This window comes from Bombina bombina, chromosome 6 (genome assembly GCF_027579735.1).
Source record: "Bombina bombina isolate aBomBom1 chromosome 6, aBomBom1.pri, whole genome shotgun sequence".
Lineage (NCBI taxonomy): Eukaryota > Metazoa > Chordata > Amphibia > Anura > Bombinatoridae > Bombina > Bombina bombina.
In genome coordinates, this window is record NC_069504.1 from 555,622,041 (window position 1) to 555,646,564 (window position 24,524).

General features: G+C 38.9%; 1 protein-coding gene across 5 annotated transcripts in view; it reads right to left on the reverse strand.

Annotated features, from left to right (window-relative positions):
* The window catches only part of RAB27A (RAB27A, member RAS oncogene family), a 257,723-nt gene that overhangs the window by 18,575 nt on the left and 214,624 nt on the right, over positions 1-24,524 (reverse strand). For all 5 annotated transcript variants that reach the window (XM_053717495.1, XM_053717493.1, XM_053717494.1 and 2 more), the window contains one exon: positions 9,694-9,817. In XM_053717495.1, coding sequence (XP_053573470.1) covers positions 9,694-9,817 — 124 coding nt within the window. The remainder of the gene's footprint in view (positions 1-9,693; positions 9,818-24,524) is intronic.

Consider the following 24,524-nt stretch of genomic DNA (forward strand, 5'->3'; position numbering starts at 1 on the left):
GTTTGCTCGTGCCTTTGAATTGCACTTTTCTACAGCCTTCCAAGCCTATGTGCCAGGCCTACTTAAAAAATATTTACACCAATCATATTTGTAGTGACAGTATTCTAATAATTAAAAATTAAATTTTTTGGTAATAGTTGCTGTGATTTGAATCCTCAGTTTGCTGGTGCCATTGAATAGCACTTTCCTCCTGCCTTGCAGCCTGCTGTGAGCCAGGCCCACCTAGCCAATTGTTGTCAGCAATCATATTTTTGTTAACAGTATTGCAAAAATTGTCAATCATCACTGTTTAGACTGTCAGTAATCAGTCTCCTGGTGTCCTTGAATTGCATCTCCCTCCTGCCTGCCATCCTTTTGTGCCAGGCCGTCTTGCCAACTATTTACACCAATCCTAATTTTTTGTCACAGTATAGTTACTAATTAAAATTAAAAAAATCTTTATTGTTGATGATCTTAACCCTCAGTTTGCTCGTGCCTTTGAATTGCACTTTTCTACAGCCTTCCAAGCCTGTGTGCCAGGCCTACTTAAAAAATATTTACACCAATCATATTTGTTGTGACAGTATTCTAATAATTAAAAATTAAAATTTTTGGTAATAGTTGCTGTGATTTGAATCCTCAGTTTGCTGGTGCCATTGAATAGCACTTTCTTCCTGCCTTGCAGCCTGCTGTGAGCCAGGCCCACCTAGCCAATTGTTGTCAGCAATCATATTTCTGTTAACAGTATTGCAAAAATTGTCAATCATCACTGTTTAGACTGTCAGTAATCAGTCTCCTAGTGTCCTTGAATTGCATCTCCCTCCTGCCTGCCATCCTTTTGTGCCAGGCCGTATAGACCTCACCAAATAGGGGGAGTTACAGAGATTAAAGTGCTAAGAATGGTAGTACTTAAAACACAACCTCGTTAAAATAGGTAGCAGACCACATGTCTTATTATTAAAATTTTTCAGGGTAATCTGGCAGGCCATATAGAACTCCCCCGATAGGGGGGGGGGGGGGAACAGGGATTAAAGTGCTAAGAAAAGTACTAATTGACACAAGCTAGTTGGGTCCAAGAACGCATGTTTGATTATTAGAATTTATTAGGGTAATTATATATCTAACAAATCTATCTATTTCTCTTCTATTGATTCTATCTAACTATCAATCTATGTATATCTATCTATCCTATCTATCACTATCAATCTATCTTCTGTCCGGGATGTTTTGCGACAGCCACTTTGGGAATGTTAGTTGATTTAGACACATTATGGCTTAAAAGCAGACTCTGCATCAACTATGTAATTTTCCATGGGAGTTTTGCCAGGGATCCCCCTCCAGCATGCAACAGTCCAGGTGTTAGTACCCTTGAAACAACTTTTCCATCACTATTGTGGCCAGAAAGAGTCCTTGTAGGTTTTAAAGTTCGCCTGCCTATTGAATTCAATGGCGGTTCGCGCGTTCGCGAACAATATCAGAAGTTCGAGTCCGCGGTTCGCGAACCGAAAATTTTAGGTTCGCGACATCACTATCTGACACTCATCACTTCCTCCCACCCAGAGTCCCAGCAGCATCCTAATGCATCTGCGCGCGTGGGAAGAGTGAGAACTGAGCAGGAAGCAGCGAGCTGAGGCCGGGAGGCAAGAAGCAGCAGCGAGGCTAGGCTGGTGGTCACGTGGTGTCTGGTGAGCAAAAACATAACCACAGGGCGTAGGTGCCGTGCCTATATGTTTAGCTGAATAAATAAAAAAGGCATGAGATAAGAGGTGGCCTGCAGGGGCTTAGAAACAGGCAACATTTTAGAGGTTTAAACAAAGTATATTAATATAACCATGTAGGTTGTGCAAAGCTGGGGAATGGGTAGTAAAGGCGTGGTCTATTTAAACAATAATAATTTTGGAGTAGACTGTCCCTTTAAGTAAGCTAACATTTTCTTATGGATGACCTACACTTTTTTAGGTTAATAGGAATTTGCTGAATGCAAATATATATATTTAAAAAGAGCCATATGCCCACACATAACAACTACAACAAAACATACCTTTATATCATAATGAGGGAAAGAGTAAATAGTACTCCTATTCATTTATCTAATAATGAAAGTGTCTCATTTTCGTTTTTTTTTCCCCTAAGAATTGAGTAATGCTCAAATAAGTCAAATTTCTTCTTTGATGAGGGGCCATAATGCTGCCTCTTCCATAGATTGTATAATGTTGACTTCTTCACAGCAATTGAACCTCTTTCCTTGAAGTTCTCGATGATTCAATAAATTGTTGATTTAGGTGTAATCTTAGTAGCAGCAATATCCTTGCCTGTGAATCCCTTTTTGTGCAAAGCAATGATGACTGCACATGTTTTCTTGCAGGTAACCATGGTTAACAGAGGAAGAACAATGGTTTCAAACACCACCCTCCTTAAAGCTTCCAGTCTGTTATTCTAACTCAATCAGCATGACAGAGTGGTCTCCAGCCTTGTCCTCCTCAACACTGACACCTGTGTTAATGAGAGAATCACTGTCATGATGTCGGCTGGTCCTTTTGTGGCAGAATTGAAATGCAGTGGAAATGTTTTTTTGGGGATTAAGTTTACTTTCATTGCAAAGTGGGACTTTGCAATTAATTGCAATTGATCTGATCACTCTTCATAACATTCTGGAGTACAGGGAGTGCAGAATTATTAGGCAAGTTGTATTTTTGAGGATTAATTTTATTATTGAACAACAACCATGTTCTCAATGAACACAAAAAACTCATTAATATCAAAGCTGAATAGTTTTGGAAGTAGTTTTTAGTTTGTTTTTAGTTATAGCTATTTTAGGGGGATATCTGTGTGTGCAGGTGACTATTACTGTGCATAATTATTAGGCAACTTAACAAAAAAACAAATATATACCCATTTCAATTATTTATTTTTACCAGTGAAACCAATATAACATCTCAACATTCACAAATATACATTTCTGACATTCAAAAACAAAACAAAAACAAATCAGTGACCAATATAGCCACGTTTCTTTGCAAGGACACTCAAAAGCCTGCCATCCATGGATTCTGTCAGTGTTTTGATCTGTTCACCATCAACATTGCGTGCAGCAGCAACCACAGCCTCCCAGACACTGTTCAGAGAGGTGTACTGTTTTCCCTCCTTGTAAATCTCACATTTGATGATGGACCACAGGTTCTCAAGGGGGTTCAGATAAGGTGAACAAGGAGGCCATGTCATTAGATTTTCTTCTTTTATACCCTTTCTTGCCAGCCACGCTGTGGAGTACTTGGACGCGTGTGATGGAGCATTGTCCTGCATGAAAATCATGTTTTTCTTGAAGGATGCAGACTTCTTCCTGTACCACTGCTTGAAAAAGGTGTCTTCCAGAAACTGGCAGTAGGACTGGGAGTTGAGCTTGACTCCATCTTCAACCCGAAAAGGCCCCACAAGCTCATCTTTGATGATACCAGCCCAAACCAGTACTCCACCTCCACCTTGCTGGCGTCTGAGTCGGACTGGAGCTCTCTGCCCTTTACCAATCCAGCCACGGGCCCATCCATCTGGCCCATCAAGACTCACTCTCATTTCATCAGTCCATAAAACCTTAGAAAAATCAGTCTTGAGTTATTTCTTGGCCCAGTCTTGACGTTTCAGCTTGTGTGTCTTGTTCAGTGGTGGTCGTCTTTCAGCCTTTCTTACCTTGGCCATGTCTCTGAGTATTGCACACCTTGTGCTTTTGGGCACTCCAGTGATGTTGCAGCTCTGAAATATGGCCAAACTGGTGGCAAGTGGCATCTTGGCAGCTGCACGCTTGACTTTTCTCAGTTCATGGGCAGTTATTTTGCGCCTTGGTTTTTCCACATGTTTCTTGCGACCCTGTTGACTATTTTGAATGAAACGCTTGATTGTTCGATGATCACGCTTCAGAAGCTTTGCAATTTTAAGAGTGCTGCATCCCTCTGCAAGATATCTCACTATTTTTGACTTTTCTGAGCCTGTCAAGTCCTTCTTTTGACCCATTTTGCCAAAGGAAAGGAAGTTGCCTAATAATTATGCACACCTGATATAGGGTGTTGATGTCATTAGACCACACCCCTTCTCATTACAGAGATGCACATCACCTAATATGCTTAATTGGTAGTAGGCTTTCGAGCCTATACAGCTTGGATTAAGACAACATGCATAAAGAGGATGATGTGGTCAAAATACTCATTTGCCTAATAATTCTGCACTCCCTGTATATGCAAATTGCCACCTTAAAAACTGAGGCAGCAGACTCTGAGAAAATTAATATTTGTGTCATTATCAAAACTTTTGGCCAGGACTATAGAGAAGGAGGAATTGGAAATGTAGGTATGGAAAACTTATATCTGAGAAGAACTACCATTCAGAAATCAGAGTCCTAGACTCCCCCCCCCCCTGTAATACCTCCCTAAATGGAGGAAGAAGTAGGATCTGAACCCACGCCTCCTTTTGGAGACCAGAGCACTCAGAACACTGCGAAGATGCTAATCTTGAGATTGTTTCCTTAAACATAAAGGAACAGCCCTACAAGGACACCACCTCAGATATACGAGTTGAGCTAAAGATAAACCGACTAAGGGCAACCCAACTTCAGAACCTAAAGTAGAAACCTCAGAGTTTGAAAGTAAATATAACTTAACAGTTTAGAATACCATGAAGCAACCAGACTGAACCCTCAGCCTCAAAGGCATACATTAAAAATAATCCTTAAGGCTCAAGAAATCAACCACACCCTTTATCATAATTCCCTGAATAAAGGTGGCTAAACAAGCAGAACTAAGATATCTTAAAAATGTATTACATAAACAACCATTACTGCAGGATACCTTAGGACTGTCCCTGATCTAAAGCAATTACTGAAGCATAGACGGGAACTGCCATACAGAAATGTAACAGGTACTGCAGTGTACCTCAGACCTGCACTACAGGATTTAAATAGTTACTGTGGTATACCTGATATAACTGCAACACAGGGACGATAGAAGTGCAATACGAAATTTAAGCAGTCATAATGGTATACCTTAGCACTGCAACACAGTATATAAGCATATACTGTGGAATACGCTAGACCTGCAATACAGACTTGAAACAGATACTACGGTCTACCTAGACATTCAATACAGGCTTAAAAACAGATACTGCTGTATATTTTAAAATTGCAATGTTGGTTTCAAGCAGTTACTGTGGTATAATCTCGAGCTGCATACAGGTGGGAAACAGATACTGAGATATACACTGAAACCCGCCACTACAGGAATGAACCTTATCCTCAGCAGATCTCTGGTCCTGAATCCCTAAAAAGAAAGGAACATGAACACTAACCAAAAGATGACACTGCACACCCAGAAGGTAAAGAATTGACAGAACCAGATATCTGAACTGGGTTAATGGCCACATAAAGTAAGAACCTCACCAGGAACTTGAGGAAGCATGCTTACGTTTACGCTTACATGAAAGCAGAATAACTGCCAGAACATCAGAATAGTGGACTTTAAAAATAATTTATAAAATCTAATGAAAAACCTTAGTGACACCTGAGTAGAATGCAATGGTGGGGCAAATAAGTAGTAGAAAATTGAGACTGCACAACAGAACACCGACCAGAACTGTAAAGTTGAGCAAAATGACAGAATGTAACCATTTTGCAAAGAACGCATACATTTGTAGGAGGAACACATTCTGTGGATCTACCTTATAATGGGTCTAATCCAGCAGAGAAAGATCTAGTCTGATCGATAGTAATGAGTACTGAGCCATACAGCAATATACAACAGTAGCTCAAAGATATTGGAAATCCTGTAATGTCCTTTACCAAGAAGAGAGTAATACAATTGTACAGTAATATACTGTAGCATCATGTCACAAGTAAATGTATACTATTGTGCAGCAATGTATAACAGTAGTACACAATATGAGATACCCTGTAGTATCCCCTCACAAGTAAGGGTATACTATTACAGTGCCAAACCACAAAACTCCATATACAGAGAAACAAGATATATATATACTGCAATAAATACAAGAACAGTATTTATATATTATCTGAGAACAGTATTTAGCTAGGTAATAAGTATATATATATATATATATATATATATATATATATATATATATATATATATCCATATCCTTTTAGGGTTACAACCCAAATATTCAAAAAAACAAACGTTCAACTCTTAGAGTGTGGTGAAAAACACCAAGAGGTATATAAACCACAATAAATACATGAACTGTATTTATATACTATCTGAATATAGTATTGAGTTAGGCAAAAATCTATTGTATAATGTGTTAGGCTTAAAAACCCCAATGTTTCCCAATAAATAAGCTTTAAATGATTAGATATTTAAAAGACCATAACGTTAGGTGGAAAATTACATTAATGCTTATGTTTTGCAATAAAGATGTGCAGATGCCTGCTAAACTTATCTCCTTCAGCTCTTGGTACAGCGGACCCCCCCTTGAAGCTAGGACTGTAGCGCTCCTGATACAGTCAATGTCCTGGAGAAAACTAACAGGAAAATAGTGGAGAGTGTGCAAAAAGTGGCGGGAAAAGCTTAACTCCTATCCCGCTATGGACCTCTGCAGCGCTTTCTATCTTCCCCTCACTGCGCATCAAAAAGAGAGAATCTGGCTTCTTCTTAGTGCTCCTGCTGTAGACTGTCAGAAGTAGGGCGCTAAGAATGGCGTCTGCTGTGAAGAACCCTAGTCTTAAAGGAGTCAGCACCTAAAAAACAAAGCCATGAAATTACCGTACATAAAGCACCAAAAGTAGAACTTATTCAACAATGGCTTGGTAGCCCCACAGAGAATGTCATTAGAGGAATAAAATTACCTAATGTGAGAATCTTGCCTTGTGCACAAACATCCAGACACTAGGGCTAAATTCAGGAGCGTCTGTCCCAACCTGCTGAAAATGACCCAGGCATTAGAGATTGTAAAGGCTGAAATATAAGGCACCCAGCTGTAAACTGTCTGCACAATACATAAGTACAATGTGTATGTGCGGAGCCTGTGGGCTGTGTGACATGCAGGTACCCACCCAGCAATTGTCCCCTCCACTGCTGATACCCAGATATTAGTCCTGAAGATACAGCAGAGAGCCCATCCTGCACTGTAATTAACAGTAGAGGATATACAGATGGAGTGCATCTTTATGGTCTAACAGGGGTCAGCTGAAGGAACGGTCGCAGCGACACCCATGGTAGGCTAGTGATCACAACTCCATAGAGAAGATTTACATTACTCAGCCAGTACTCTCCTATGTCCCGCTCTTCCAGGAACTATCCAATGAAGGAAAATGTGCGATTAAAATCCTGTAATTTTTAAATAAATCATGGGCACCTCTATTCTTGCCTTCTCTTTGACGAGACTACTACTGGGAAGTAAGGGAAAATTGAAGGATAATTGAAGATTCTGGTATAGGGTGTATTTGCCTCCTCCTGGTGGCCAGGTCTTGTACTTACGTAAGTTGAGCAAAATGACAGAATGTAACCATTTTGCAAAGAACGCATACATTTGTAGGAGGAACATATTCTGTGGATCTACCTTATAATGGGTCTAATCCAGCAGAGAAAGATCTAGTCTGATCGATAGTAATGAGTACTGAGCCATACAGCAATATACAACAGTAGCTCAAAGATATTGGAAATCCTGTAATGTCCTTTACCAAGAAGAGAGTTATACAATTGTACAGTAATATACTGTAGCATCATGTCACAAGTAAATGTATACTATTGTGCAGCAATGTATAACAGTAGTACACAATATGAGATAACCTGTAGTATCCCCTCTATTCTTGCCTTCTCTTTGACGAGACTACTACTGGGAAGTAAGGGAAAATTGAAGGATAATTGAAGATTCTGGTATAGGGTGTATTTGCCTCCTCCTGGTGGCCAGGTCTTGTACTTCCCAAGAGTAAGCATTTCGTGGACTCTCACCTCACCACCATATAAAAAATTGTATGCTCTCTCTGAATCATATACATGTAATCTTGACTCTACTGTATTTTAATGCGTTTACTCTGAAAGGAAAAAAGAGAACATGTTGGCTTCAGAGTGAAATGTGCAGTGTATATTGTTTTTAGAAGTGTGCAGTGTATATTGTTTTTAGAAGTGTGCATTGTATATTGTTTTTAGAAGTGTGCATTGTATATTGTTTTTAGAAGTGTGCATTGTATATTGTTTTTAGAAGTGTGCATTGTATATTGTTTTTAGAAGTGTGCATTGTATATTGTTTTTAGAAGTGTGCATTGTATATTGTTTTTAGAAGTGTGCATTGTATATTGTTTTTAGAAGTGTGCAGTGTATATTGTTTTTAGAAGTGTGCAGTGTATATTGTTTTTAGAAGTGTGCAGTATACATTGTTTTTAGAAGTGTGCAGTGTATATTGTTTTTAGAAGTGTGCAGTGTATATTGTTTTTAGAAGTGTGCAGTGTATATTGTTTTTAGAAGTGTGCAGTGTATATTGTTTTTAGAAGTGTGCAGTATACATTGTTTTTAGAAGTGTGCATTGTATATTGTTTTTAGAAGTGTGCAGTGTATATTGTTTTTAGAAGTGTGCAGTGTATATTGTTTTTAGAAGTGTGCAGTGTATATTGTTTTTAGAAGTGTGCAGTATACATTGTTTTTAGAAGTGTGCAGTGTATATTGTTTTTAGAAGTGTGCAGTGTATATTGTTTTTAGAAGTGTGCAGTGTATATTGTTTTTAGAAGTGTGCAGTGTATATTGTTTTTAGAAGTGTGCAGTGTATATTGTTTTTAGAAGTGTGCAGTATACATTGTTTTTAGAAGTGTGCAGTGTATATTGTTTTTAGAAGTGTGCATTGTATATTGTTTTTAGAAGTGTGCAGTGTATATTGTTTTTAGAAGTGTGCAGTGTATATTGTTTTTAGAAGTGTGCAGTGTATATTGTTTTTAGAAGTGTGCAGTATACATTGTTTTTAGAAGTGTGCATTGTATATTGTTTTTAGAAGTGTGCAGTGTATATTGTTTTTAGAAGTGTGCAGTGTATATTGTTTTTAGAAGTGTGCAGTGTATATTGTTTTTAGAAGTGTGCAGTGTATATTGTTTTTTGAAGTGTGCAGTGTATATTGTTTTTTGAAGTGTGCAGTGTATATTTTTTTAGAAGTGTGCAGTGTATATTGTTTTTTGAAGTGTGCAGTGTATATTTTTTTAGAAGTGTGCAGTGTATACTGTTTTCAGGAGTTTTAAAAGTACATCTGCACCTTTGTGCGTGTCATGATGGGAACTACAATGTAGCCATGCACACATTTATGTAAGCTTGTGCGCGTGTGTTCATGCATCTGTTAACCGCTAAATGTAGAAACCTACAAAGCATTACACCATACACTATAGTATTCACTGACCCAAGATAATTATAGTAAAGATTATATTGTAAAACATGCAGGACAGCTTTAATGTGTTTAAAAATACTTCATATTGCACTGTACATTGCGTATGTGACTGAATTTTAAGAAAATAAAGGAGATGTGCACTGCAAATAAAGTCATATGAAAACCTGTAAACCTTTTTGTTAATCCCGGTTTACATTTCCTTTTATCAAGAACATGCATCTGGAATTTAATAAAATGACACAATCATCATAGAACATATATCATACCCACAAGCAGCAACATTCCAATTAAGTGATAGAAGTCTAAATGACTTGCCCATAATAGAACAATACATGGAAGGAAACTGCTCACCCATATTTATCAGCAAATTCTTTGGCCTCCTCTTCCTTCACGGCTCTCTGATCATCAAGATCACTTTTATTTCCACACATTACAATGTCTGGGTTTTCACAGTATGCGTGTACTTGCAGCTGACCTATAATAATAATAAATAATAACAATAATACTACATTAACCAGTATTTTTATTTACGTTACACACAAATCCATTGGAGGAAAAGGGGATTTTTTACACACTTGTTTGTTCTAAAGCATTAACTTAAAAACTATATATATTAAAGAATCACAACATACATGGAAAACAAGTTTTTTTTATTATTAATTATAGAGAACTAACATTCCAAAATACCATACAGGAGACACAATAAACAGACTATAAACTAAACAAAAACATAATTTATGCTTACCTGATAAATTTATATCTCTTGTAGTGTATCCAGTCCACGGATCATCCATTACTTATGGGATATATTCTCCTTCCCAACAGGAAGCTGCAAGAGTCCACCCACAGCAAAGCTGCTATATAGCTCCTCCCCTAACTGCCATTACCAGTCATTCGACCGAAAACATGCAGAGAAAGGAAAACCATAGGGTGCAGTGGTGACTGTAGTTTAATGGAAAAATGACCTGCCTTAAAGTGACAGGGCGGGCCGTGGACTGGATACACTACAAGAGAAATAAATTTATCAGGTAAGCATAAATTATGTTTTCTCTTGTTAAGTGTATCCAGTCCACGGATCATCCATTACTTATGGGATACCAATACCAAAGCTAAAGTACACGGATGATGGGAGGGACAAGGCAGGTACTTAAACGGAAGTTACCACTGCCTGTAAAAAAACCCTTTCTCCCAAAAAATAGCCTCCGAAGAAGCAAGGTATCAAATTTGTTAAATTTGAAAAAGTATGAAACGCAGACCAAGACTCCGTCTTGTAATCTGTTCAACAGAAGCCACATTTAAAAAAGGCCTAAGTGAAAACCACAGGTCTAGTAGAATGAGCTGTAATCCCTTCAGGAGGCTGCTGTCCAGCAGTCTCATAAGCTAAATGAATTATGCTTTTTAACCAAAAAGACAGAGAGGTTGCTGAAGTCCTTTGACCTCTCCTCTGTCCAGAATAGACAACAAACAAGGTGAATGTTTGATGAAAATCTGTAGTAGCTTGTAAGTAAAACTTTAAAACACGAACCACGTCCAAATTGTGTAATAGACGTTCCTTCTTTGAAGAAGGATTAGGATACAAGAATGGAACAACAATCTCTTGAGTGATATTCTTGTTAGATACCACCTTAGGTAAAAACCCAGGTTGGTACACAGGACTACCTTATCCGTACGGAGAACCAGATAAGGAGAATCACATTGCAACGCAGATAACTCGGAGACTCTATGAGCCGAGGAAATAGCTACCAAAAAGGAACTTTCCAAGATAGAAGTTTGATATCTATGGAATGAAAAGGTTCAAATGGAACTCCTTGAAGAACCTTAAGAACCAGCTTTAAGCTCCATGGCGGAGCAACATTTTTAACCACAGGCTTGGTTCTAACCAAAGCCTGACCAAATGCCTGAACGTCTAGAATACCTGCCAGACGCTTGTGCAAAAGAATAGACAGAGTAGAAATCTGTCCTTTTAAAGAACTAGCTGACAACCCTTTTCTCAAAATCATCTTGGAGAAAAGATAATATCCTGGGAATCCAGACTTTACTCCATGAGTAACCCTTGGATTCATAACAATAAGATATTTACACCATATCTTATGTTAAATTTTCCTAGAGACAGGCTTTTATGCCTGTATTAAGGTATCAATTACTGACTCGGAGAAGCCATGCTTTGATAACATCAAGCGTTCTGTCTCCAGGCAGTCCATCTCAGATTAGTTATATTTAGATGGTTGAAAAGACCCTGAGGTAGAGGGTCCTGTCTCAGAAGCAGAGACCGTGGTGGAAAGGATGACATGTCCACCAGATCTGCATACCAGGTCCTGCGTGGCCACGCAGGCGCTGTCAAAAGCACCAAAGCACTCTCCTGCTTGATCTTGTGCAAACCCCTCCGGAGGGAATTCCCACTCCCCCGGATGAAAAGTCTAACGACTTAGAAAATCTGCCTCCCAGTTCTCAACACCTGGGATAGGGATAGCTTTTAGACAAGAGTGAGTCTCTGTCCAGTGAATTATTTTAAGACTTCTAACATTGCTAGGGAACTTCTGTTCCCCCTTGATGGTTGATGTAAGCCACAGTCGTGATATTGTCCGACTGAAATATGATGTACCTCAGAGTTGCTAACTGAGGCCAAGTCTGAAAAGCATGGAATATCGCTCCCAGTTCCAGAATATTCATTAGAAGGAGGGTCTCCTCCTGAGTCCACTATCCCTGAGCCTTCAGGGAGTTCCAGACTGTATCCCAACCTAAAAGGCTGGCATCTGTTGTAACAATTGTCCCATCTGACCTGCGGAAGGTCATACCCTTGGACAGATGGACCCGAGATAGTCACCAGAGAAGAGAATCTCTGGTTTCTTGGTCCGGATTTAACAGGAGAACAAATCTGTGTAATCCCCGTTCCTCTGGCTGAGCATGCATAGTTGCAGTGGTCTGAAATGTAGGCGTGCAAACGGTACTATGTCCCTTGCCGCTACCATTAAGCCGATTACATTCATGTACTGAGCCACCAAAGGGCGCGGATGGAATGAAGAACACGGCAGAAATTTAGAAACTTTGACAACCTGGACTCCGTCAGGTAAATTTTAATTTCTACAAAATCTATCAGAATCCCTAGGAGGGAAACCCTTGATATTGGGGATAGAGAACTCTTTCCTTGTTCACTTTCCACCCATGTGATCTCAGAAATGCCAGTACTACGTCCCTATGAGACTTGGCAACTTGGATGTTTGACGCCTGTATCAGGATGTCGTCTAAATAAGGGGCCACTTCTATGCCCCGCGGCCTAAGGACCGCCAAAGTGACCCCAGAACCTCCATAAAGATTCTAGGGGCTGTAGTTAACCCAAAGGAAAGAGCTACAAACTGGTAATGCCTGTCTAGAAAGGCAAACCTGAAAAACCGATGGTGATCTTTATGCATCGTAATGTGAGGATAAGCATCCTTCAAATCCATTGTAGTCCTCTATTGACTCTCCTGGATCATAGTTAAGATGGTACGAATAGTTTCCATCTTAAATGATAGAATTCTAAAGAATTTGTTTAAGATCTTTTAGATCCAAAATAGGTCTGAAGGTTTCCTTTCCTTGGGAACCACAAACCGATTTGAGGAAAAACTGTGTCCCTGTTCCTCTATTGGAACTGAATGGGTCACGTACACAATGCAAGAATGTCTCTTTCTTTATCTGGTTTGCAGATAAATGTGAAAGGCAAAAACTCCCCTTTTTTGGGGGGGAAAGCTTTGAAATCCAGAAGATATCTCTGGGGTATAATTTCCAATGCCCAGGGATCCTGGGCATCTCTTGCCCACGCCTGGGCGAAGAATGAAGTCTGCCCCCTATAGGATCCGTTACCAGATAGGGGTCCGTTCCTCATGCTGTTTTAGAGGCAGCAGCAGGCTCCTTGACCTGCTTATCTTTGTTCCAGGTCCGGTTGTCTGCCTTAGAGGAAGTTGATGCCACACCTGCCTTGAATTTTCGAAAGGCACGAAAATTAGGCCTTTTTTGTCCCTTGATTTGGACCTGTCCTGAGGAAGGGCATGATCTTTTCCTCCAGTGATATAAGTAATAATCTCCTTCAAACTAGGCCTGAATAGGGTCTGCCCCTTGAAGGGAAGTTAAGTAGCTTATTTATTAAAGTCACGACAGCTGACCATGATATAAGCCATAGCGCTCTGCGCGCCAGTATAGTAAAAAACAGAATTCTTAGCCGTTAGTCTAGTCAAAGGAACAAAGGCATCAGAAAACAAAGGAATTGGCTAGCTTAAGTGCTCTAAGCTTGTCAAATATATTCATCCAATGGAGCCTGTAAAGCCTCATCAAGAGACTCAAACCAGAACGCCGCAGCAGCAGTGACAGGAGCAATGCGTGCAAGGGGCTGCAGGATAAAACCTTGTTGAATAAACATTTTTTATCCATTGGATCTAAAAAAGCACAACAGTCCTCGCCAGAGGTAGTGGTACGCTTAGCTAGAGTAGAAACTCTTCTCTCCACCTTAGGAACTGTCTGCCATAAGTCCCGTGTGGTGGCAACTATTAGAAAACATTCTTCTAAAAAATAGGAGGGGAAGAGAACGGCACACCTGGTCTATCCCATTCCTTATGAAAAATTTTAGTAAACCTCTTTAGGTATTGGAAAAACATAAGTACACACCGGCACTGCATATTATTTATCCAGTCTACACAATTTCTCTGGCACTGCGATTGTACACATTCATTCAGAGCAGCTAAAGCCTCCCTGAGCAACAAGTGGAGGTTCTCAAGCATACATTTTAAATGTAGAAATATCAGAATCAGGTTAAATCATCTTCCCTGAGTCACAAATATCACCCACAGACTAAGCATATTGTGAGGTAGTATCAGACATGGTTCTTAAAGCGTCTGTATGCTCTGTATCTACCCCCAGAGCTGTTTTGCTTTCCTTTAATTTCAGGTAGTCTGACTAATACTGCTGCCAGTGTATTATACACAACCTTTGCCATGTCTTGTAAAATAAACGCTATGGGCGCCATTGATATACTTGGCGCCATTTGAGCGTGAGTCCCTGGAGCGGGAGTCAAAGGGTCTGACACGTGGGGAGAGTTAGTCGGCATAACTTCCCCCTCGACAGAATCCTCTGGTAAAATAAACGCTATGGGTGCCCTTGATGTACTTGGCGCCATTTGAGCGTGAGTCCCTAAAGCGGGAGTCAAAGGGTCTGACACGTGGGGAGAGTTAGTCGGCATAACTTCCCCCTCAACAGAATCCTCTGGTGATAATGTTTTTAAAGACAAAAAATGATCTTTATTGTTTAACATGAAATCAGTACATCTGGTACACATTCTAAAATGGGGTTCCACCATGGCTTTAAACATAATAAACACAGAGCCTCCTCTATGTTAGACATGTTAGAACTAATAAAGAGACTAGTAAGCTTGGAAAACACTTTAAATCAAGTTAACAAGCAAATATAACAAACGTTACTGTGCCTTTAAGAGAAACAAATTTTGTCAAAATTTGAAAAACAGTGAAAAAAGGCAGTAAATTAAACGAAATTTTTACAGTACATGTAATAAGTTAACAGAGCATTGCACCCACTTGCAAATGGATGATTAACCCCTTAATGCAAAAAACAGATAAAAAAAATAAATTAAAAAAAACGACATTTTTTTAAACAGACACAACAAAACTGCCACAGCTGAGCTGTGGATTACCTTCCCTATAACTGTTTCTATGCAAAATTTAAGCCAGCTATGTGGAAAAATTAGGCCCCAATAAGTTATCACCAAACATATGTTAAAAAACGATTAAACATGCCAGCAAACGTTTTAAAACACATTCTTATAAGAGTATGTATGTCTATTAATAAGCCTGATCCAGTCGCTATCACTGCATTTAAGGCTTTACTTACATTACTTCGGTATCAGCAGTATTTTCTTAGTCAATTCCATTCCTTAGAAAAATATATTACTGCACATACCTTAGCATATATCTCTATCAATCAGCCTGGTACCAGTCGCTTTCACTGCATTTAAAGGCTGTACTTACATTACTTCGGTATCAGCAGTATTTTCTTAGTCAATTCCATTCCTTAGAAAAATATTTTACTGCACATACCTTATTTGCAGGAAAACCTGCACGCCATTCCCCCTCTGAAGTACCTTACTCCTCAGAATGTGTGAGAACAGCAACTGGATCTTAGTTACGTCTGCTAAGATCATAGAAAAAACGCAGGCAGATTCTTCTTCCAAATACTGCCTGAGATAAACAGCACACTCCGGTGCCATTTAAAAATAACAAACTTTTGATTGAAGAAATAAACTAAGTATAAAAAACCACAGACTCTCACGACCTCCTATCTATGTTGAGACTTGCAAGAGAATGACTGGTAATGACAGTTAGGGGAGGAGCTATATAGCAGCTTTGCTGTGGGTGGACTCTTGCAGCTTCCTGTTGGGAAGGAGAATATATCCCATAAGTAATGGATAATCCGTGGACTGGATACACTTAACAAGAGAAACATGATTTTAGAAAATAATACAGGGAGTGCAGAATTATTAGGCAAGTTGTATTTTTGAGGATTAATTTTATTATTGAACAACAACCATGTTCTCAATGAACCCAAAAAAACTCATTAATATCAAAGCTGAATAGTTTTGGAAGTAGTTTTTAGTTTGTTTTTAGTTATAGCTATTTTAGGGGGATATCTGTGTGTGCAGGTGACTATTACTGTGCATAATTATTAGGCAACTTAACAAAAAACAAATATATACCCATTTCAATTATTTATTTTTACCAGTGAAACCAATATAACATCTCAACATTCACAAATATACATTTCTGACATTCAAAAACAAAACAAAAACAAATCAGTGACCAATATAGCCACATTTCTTTGCAAGGACACTCAAAAGCCTGCCATCCATGGATTCTGTCAGTGTTTTGATCTGTTCACCATCAACATTGCGTGCAGCAGCAACCACAGCCTCCCAGACACTGTTCAGAGAGGTGTACTGTTTTCCCTCCTTGTAAATCTCACATTTGATGATGGACCACAGGTTCTCAATGGGGTTCAGATCAGGTGAACAAGGAGGCCATGTCATTAGATTTTCTTCTTTTATACCCTTTCTTGCCAGCCACACTGTGGAGTACTTGGACGTGTGTGATGGAGCATTGTCCTGCATGAAAATCATGTTTTTCTTGAAGGATGCAGACTTCTTCATGTACCACTGCTTGAAGAAGGTGTCTTCCAGAAACTGGCAGTAGGACTGGGAGTTGAGCTTGACTCCATCCTCAATCCGAAAAGGCCCCACAAGCTCATCTTTGATGATACCAGCCCAAACCAGTACTCCACCTCCACCTTGCTGGCATCTGAGTCGGACTGGAGCTCTCTGGCCTTTACCAATCCAGCCACGGGCCCATCCATCTGGCCCATCAAGACTCACTCTCATTTCATCAGTCCATAAAACCTTAGAAAAATCAGTCTTGAGATATTTCTTGGCCCAGTCTTGACGTTTCAGCTTGTGTGTCTTGTTCAGTGGTGGTCGTCTTTCAGCCTTTCTTACCTTGGCCATGTCTCTGAGTATTGCACACCTTGTGCTTTTGGGCACTCCAGTGATGTTGCAGCTCTGAAATATGGCCAAACTGGTGGCAAGTGGCATGTTGGCAGCTGCACGCTTGACTTTTCTCAGTTCATGGGCAGTTATTTTGCACCTTGGTTTTTCCACATGCTTCTTGCGACCCTGTTGACTATTTTGAATGAAACGCTTGATTGTTCGATGATCACGCTTCAGAAGCTTTGCAATTTTAAGAGTGCTGCATCCCTCTGCAAGATATCTCACTATTTTTTACTTTTCTGAGCCTGTCAAGTCCTTCTTTTGACCCATTTTGCCAAAAGGAAAGGAAGTTGCCTAATAATTATGCACACCTGATATAGGGTGTTGATGTCATTAGACCACACCCCTTCTCATTACAGAGATGCACATCACCTAATATGCTTAATTGGTAGTAGGCTTTCGAGCCTATACAGCTTGGAGTAAGACAACATGCATAAAGAGGATGATGTGGTCAAAATACTCATTTGCCTAATAATTCTGCACTCCCTGTATTTTACTGCTACAGAAGTATCCTGTTCTCAACGCAAATTACATTTGAGATAGCAAGTGGGGGCAGTAAAGGAAAGTCAAAAGTGAAAGATAAGAAGTATAATCAGATGCGGTTTCAAACTAAATATCTTACAGATGAAATGTAGACTGTTTTCAGATTAAATGGACATTAAACATTTTGAGATTTCAATATAAAATGTTTAAGTGTAGTAAAAAGAAAACCTTGCAGAAATTATTTTGTTATATTGCACACAACTGTTGTTTACACACTTTCTGTCCAAAATTGTTCTCAGCAGAAGAGATGGTAAACCTTGTTTTTTGGGGGGGTTTTTTTATAATCAAAGTTTTTTATTAAAGGGACACTGAACCCAAAATATTTCTTTCGTGATTCAGATAGAGCATGTCATTTTAAACAACTTTCTAATTTACTCCTATTATCAATGTTTCTTCGTTCTCTTGCTATCTTTATATAAAAAAAGAAGGCATATAAGCCCTTTTCTTGGTTCAGTACTCTGGACAGCAGTTTTTGATTGGTGGATGAATTTATCCACTAATCAGCAAGGACAACCTAGGTTGTTCACCAAAAATGGGCCAGCATCTAAACTTACATTCTTGCATTTCAAATAAAGATTCCAAGAGAATGAAGAAAAATTGATAATAGGAGTAAATTAGAAAGTTGCTTAAAATGTCATGCTCTATCTGAATCACAAAAGAAACAATTTGGGTTCAGTGTCCCTTTAAGGTATTTAGCACGACAATAACCACATAGAAACATAAATATAAGTTACTCCAAAACAAACATGTCTGGTAACGAAAGTAGATCATGACAACATTCTTATATCAAGCGTAACATACTGCATTATTAGCCTGTCTCAACCATATACATTGCAAAGATTACATTGATACCTTATATTTTTATTTTTTTATAAAGTGTTACTGTAGTACCTTTTTATCAAAAGTTACTGCCTATTAGCATGATATTTTAACCGGGCATACATAGAAAACTTATCTTGGTTGAGAAAAACATTTTTCCCTGAGAGGTACTGTATATGATATTAATAGTACTATTAGCATTTATGAAATAAATATGAAATAAAGTTAATACCAAAATAGCGGGTTAATACCACATAGAAATTCACCAAACTGGGTGAATACAAAAATAAGTACACAAACCTTCCAAAGCCATATAATGCAAACTATATATATATAAATATATATATATATATATATATATATATATATATATATATATATATATATATATATATATATATATATATATATAAAACTATATAATGCAAGTATAAACATTTTGAATTAAATTAAACTAGATCTAGCGCTGCAATTAAGATCACATGGAGCAAGTACGCCCTCTTGTAAGCGCAAATTAAAATGTATAAGTAGACGATCGCTACATCATGTAGGCACCTATATATTTACTTAGTGTAATAGCATGACCTCATGACTATATGTTGGTAAATTGGAGTATCAGAATATGTATACTCATCTGCCTTAACTGGAGGCGGCATTGTAGACTTGTTGTTAGCCAACTAGTAACTAATTAAACAGACATAACACATCCCATAACATACTAGGTTGTTCCCTATTAAAAGGGACAGTATACTGTAAAATAGTTTTTCCCTTAATGTGTTTACAATTGCTTTTTTTTACCAACTGCAGAGTAAAAAATGTATGAAAATTAGCTTTTTAAGGTTTATTTCTGTATATTAAAGCTCTGATTTTGTGTTTTGAAGCCACAGCCTAATAAAATAGGTTGAGCTTGTAGGTATAATCAGATCTCATTACTGTATCACATTGTGTACATATACCTGCTTCTTTATTTTATATCTGTCCTTAAAACAATCACCAAAACTTTGAGAGAACAATGGAAAATCAACATTTTATTACCTTATCTCTGCTTTATCACACTGGGAGTGTAATTTCTTCTGCTGGCTGTGTTTACAAAGCTTATCTATAGCTGGTACGCGCGGCCACAAACTTTCAGAATAGGTGGGGATACCACATGCTAAATTAACAATTTCAAATGCCAATATAAGGGTAAAGGAGCTACTTGTAAACAATTTAATACACTCCAGCAGGTAAAGTGGATCATTGGGAACAAATTAAAGGGGAGAAAATTTTTGAGTAAACTGTCCCTTTAATATCTATGGTATAATGCAAATAAACAGTTACAAACGTTAAAATTTCCATTTGAAAGGGCGGAGCCAGCCGCCAAAAGGACTAGCAGCATTTTCAGTGAGCTCCTGGACTTAAACCTGAATATTGAGCATAAAAACTAGAAATCGAATCTTTTTGAGACTTATTCTCAACATTCTTGATGTCTTAAACTCAATCTTCTAGTTGAGAACGTATACTAGATTGTGCAAATAGGCGGAGAAGACACGATACATATGTTAGCCTGAACGCCAACAGAACTGTTTGAGAGGCAGCGGTATAAAGACTTGTGATAGAATACTTTTTTCAAGGCGACAATGTTGGAGACACTTGAGGACACACTTTGCTCTATATTTGGGGAATTTATCCTGGACATACACTCAATGCTTAGAGAGCGGAGTGAGAAAATAAATGGGCGCCCTGAATCCCAAGATGGCACTGGATCGCGGCTTACTGCTCCTTCCAGAGCATGCTCTGCACTAAACCCACTGATAAGTGGATCTCTATAGATGATAACAGGGTGACTGGCTCTGGTGCCCAGGAGAATCGGGTATGAGATCCGCAACAATCTAACGGCTCTTCTCGTTTACACCAGAGATATGCTCAGAAGATACTGGAAGGGATTTCCAGCAAGAACGGAGGAATAGCAATTACTTTAGCCCATACGGAAGCTAAAACTATCGCTAGGTCTGGAGATAGTGAGACGTCTTGTGATATCCAGAAAGAAGTTGGCCTTGCTCATAGAGGTCAGAGAGACGCCGGAGAATATCTGAAACAAGCTGTACGACAGCTGACCCTGAAGCCCCGCAGACAAGATGGTTTCTATTTACTGCAATTAGAACTCCTTCTACACTTGGACTGTGATTCTCAGTGTTGTTCTTGGCCCGGGACTCAGATGCTCACCGGGCTTTCCAAGTTAAAGGGGTCAGCCCAAGGTGGTGGTAGATATGGGATTGGGTAGAGACACTTTGGACTGTGTTTGCTGTTCATCATTAACCTTTACATTTTTCTAAGTTTTGTATTGTTGATGACGACTTTTCTAATTAGCCATGTTTTTACTGATAGAGAATAACATTTATGCTAATGTTTACAGTCAGATATTCCAGTTCAGGTTGTCTCATTATGCTTATGTATATGTTTTTTTTGTTTTGTTTTTACGCTAGTTCTGCGCAAAGGGTTATGTATGTATCTTAGGTAACGAGTAGTTCCCTATTGTAAGATCCGCAGATAGGATGACAGATGTTTTAATATTTTACTTCAATGGTCTTCCTACTCTCCCTTAGCCACATTATATTAGCTATATTACACTAAGGTTTATGGAGAGGATCGTCATTTTGCCTCCAGCCTGGGGGTTTAGGGCCCATGCCCCTGGGTAGGTGACACAGTGTACTTTTGGATAAATATGACCTTAAATGCACCACTACCAGCAATTATTTAGGTGGAACTTATTAGTTTGGCGAACTAGTGTTGTTTTTATTACAGGGTTATTGCTATTAGCTCTCTATGTTTATTAATTCTTAAGATATGTAAATTGTTATTTAATACCTGATTGGCTGGCACCGGTTTTCCCCCCCTAAGGGGTTTCCCCTTAGTAGTAGTTTAATTATTAAACATAGGAACACTGATTCCATTGAAAACCTCCCTCTTATTGTTCTTAAAGATGTGACAAGACAGCGGCTAATGATATTCCCCCCTATTTGGTTTCAAGCTAGTCCCACTCTCTCACGATAAGCTTTTCTCCAGTGGTCAGGGACCCAAGTGTGGTCCTTTTGGTTTAAGATGAGGGTTATAGTCCAGGGCCTTGATATGGCCCAATATGTAATACATGTGAAAGCTCTATATTTATCTGGTCATTTATAGGCCCCAGGGCCTGAGGGTGGCCCTATACGCTAATTTATCTATCTATAAGCCTGAGGACCCAAAAAGAGTCCTATATGTTACAGACCTAAAAAACCTGAGGCCAGCTGTTACGTTTCCCTTGACCACATAGACATTACTATACTCCTTGCAATATTTTTGACTATTAGCTCTTCAATACCTAACGTTTTTTTTAAATGTAAGATCTCATTAATGAATTTAAGTATGGTTTGTTATGCTCAATGTATTGGAGGAGATATATACTTTGGATAATTGTCCTTACGGGCTAAGGGCATATGGTTGTGGTTGTATTGTTCTGTACTGTATTATTTTTTGCCTCAATAAAAAAAATTAAAACAAAAAAAATTTCCATTTGAATGATAGTGGCATGGTAATGTCATATCTCCAATAAGTGATACAGATCTAAAATATCATCTAGTGTCACTAAAACCATATAAGCACCGAAAATTATCAGAGAGTACCTGGTTTAAGCTAGTGAGTAATTAGAAAGATGTATATTACTTTGTTAATATACTAGTAAGCCACCTTGTAGTGTCCATTTGAACCCTAAACAATCACAAATGAAAAAATAACAGCTAGTCATATGAATCCTTAAAAGTACACATTTAGAAAGTGTTCTATTAATATCAGGGATAAATTACCCTTACAGAGAAATCTAAAAGTTTGCGGTACTACTCGGGCAGCCACCTCAACTACCCCAAATAACTGGATCCTATGAGGGGGAAGATTAGTCAAATCCTCATTTATAATCCACTGTCGCAACATGGTTCAACCTATGCCTCTTCTATGAAATTGTGCTGCTGTTACCATCATGATTTCCCTGAAGGAGGACCTATTCCTCAGTATCTGTTGTAGGATGAAAAGGAGTCCCCAAACTCGCAACCGCATAGTCTCCTGCAATTTCCCCTCATGTAAGATGCCATATCTTGCTGATCTCGGGCCACGGGAGTCAGCCGCTCTCCCCCGACCCGTCGTCATGTTTAAAAGCCGCGCAGACATCTCCATATTGAATTGCGATGCTGGCGTTGGGTAGTTTGAATTCCAGACTCTGATAACTCCGGAGGTTAGGCTGGAAACATGGGGAGGCTCCTCTCTCTCATCGTGGATGATGCTAATAGATGACAGGACCACATGCGTGATTTCAGGGCAAGATATCGGGAGTCCTTGCAGTGGGACCATGTGTATGTCTTAAGTAGGCCAGAAGGTTGCCTGCGTATTCTGTCTTATGCTCCGTGCCGTTACTATGAGGTTGAGCATACAACCATCCAATTTAGATTCTAATTCTAGCAGTAAAGCTCGTAATAATTTGCCCGATCCCTCCATGATGAGCGACCTCTCTTCTGCGGCAGCTAGTAATCTAAAAGAAGTTACGTTGCTTGGTTCGTGGGGGAATGAAAGCTTAAAGTCGCAGCACTATGCCGCCGCCTAATGTTATTGTGGTCCGGGGTTAGGCCTAATAGTCATAAATCTAGCACCATGGATATCAAACTGTTCAGAATTCTTTCCTCTAACCAGTAGATGGATATTTGCTTCCTCAATCGGTATATATAGCTCAAAACACAGCTCAGTAGTGGATGTTCAATGAGGAGCTCTTGTTGAAACAACCTAGCATGGCCGCCGCCCGGACACACCCCCCCAAAACCTTGTTTTTTAACATGGTGGTGTCCATTAATTAAAGAAACTAAAGTACTTTATACGGTTTTACACATATTTCTTCAATATTTAAACAAATAATAATTATGAATATAGATAAGATTATAAATTTATCTTTGCATTGAAAACATCATATCTAAAATTTAGGGTTAGATAAATGTCCCTTTAAAGGGTTTGTTAAATTCAAAAAATGTTTTGTCATGCATATGAAAGAACACAAATGACTTTTTTTGTCAAAAAATAAATTGAAAGTAACTGCATGTTTGTGCTTAAAGGGACAGTAAACACCTTGCAGTTATGAGATGTTTCTGTTGTAAGCCTTGAGAAGTCAGCAGGGTGCTTTTTCACCTCTAATGATAAAGGCTGTGACACACTGCAAGCAGAGCGACGCGCAGCGTGTAGATGCAGCTGTGCGCGCTCAGTGTGTCCTGCCTTTTCATCTCTGAGCACTCTGCTGCGTCAGGTCGCGTAGCTAAGCGCTCAGAGATGAAATATTTGAACTTCAGAAGCGATGCGACGCGGAGCAAAGCAGCTGCTTTGCATCGCGCCGCATCGCTTGCAGTGTGTCACGGGCTTAATACATTTCTATAATTTTCAGAGTTAAATTACTGGAAAAGGGGACAAAATAAATAATAAAAAAGTATAAAATGTTTTGCTACACATAACTAAACCTTTTATAATAAAATCTCAAGGTGTTTAGTGGTTGATAAGTGCATCCATAGGATCCTATGGGAGCCTTGTTCTGATGCCGTCACAGACGGTATGAGAACCTCACGCAGCGGAGGAGGTAATTAGCACAGCAATGGGCAGCACTTAGTACATATATATTTATGTGTTAATATGTGTATATTTACATTGCGGTCTATAGGAACACAGGGTTCTCATAGACCACAATGTAAAGGCACTTTTCAGTGCCTTTTTTTCTAACACCCCACTCCCACCAACTTTAAAGCCCCAAAACTTTTTATTTTTAATAAAAACCTTCAATGCCCTCTATTTTAAGGGCATTTGGGGCACTTTTAGAAAATTAACCAGAGAGCGCTAATTGCAAGGTTGCGGTAGCAATAAGCAGCCACTTGAAAATGTGCCTGTTTGCGGGAGCGTAATAATTTAGCGCTCCACTTGTAATCTAGTCCTGAGTGTTTTTGTGTTCCTATGATTACCAGGTACCTGCTACTAATCCCCATTCACAGGTTCTGTACCATATAGAAGGTAAAAGCAAAAATAACAAAAACATTAGTGGGGTAGTGGGTGACTAGTGACGCCACTGTTAATAAGCGTACAATTAAGAAGATTGTCTGAAAGATATAGTCTTTGCTTAAAGAGAGATTCCAAATAATTATTGACTCAAAGGAGGATAAACTTATAATTCTTTGGAATCTCCAGTAGATCTTTTAGACAATTAGAG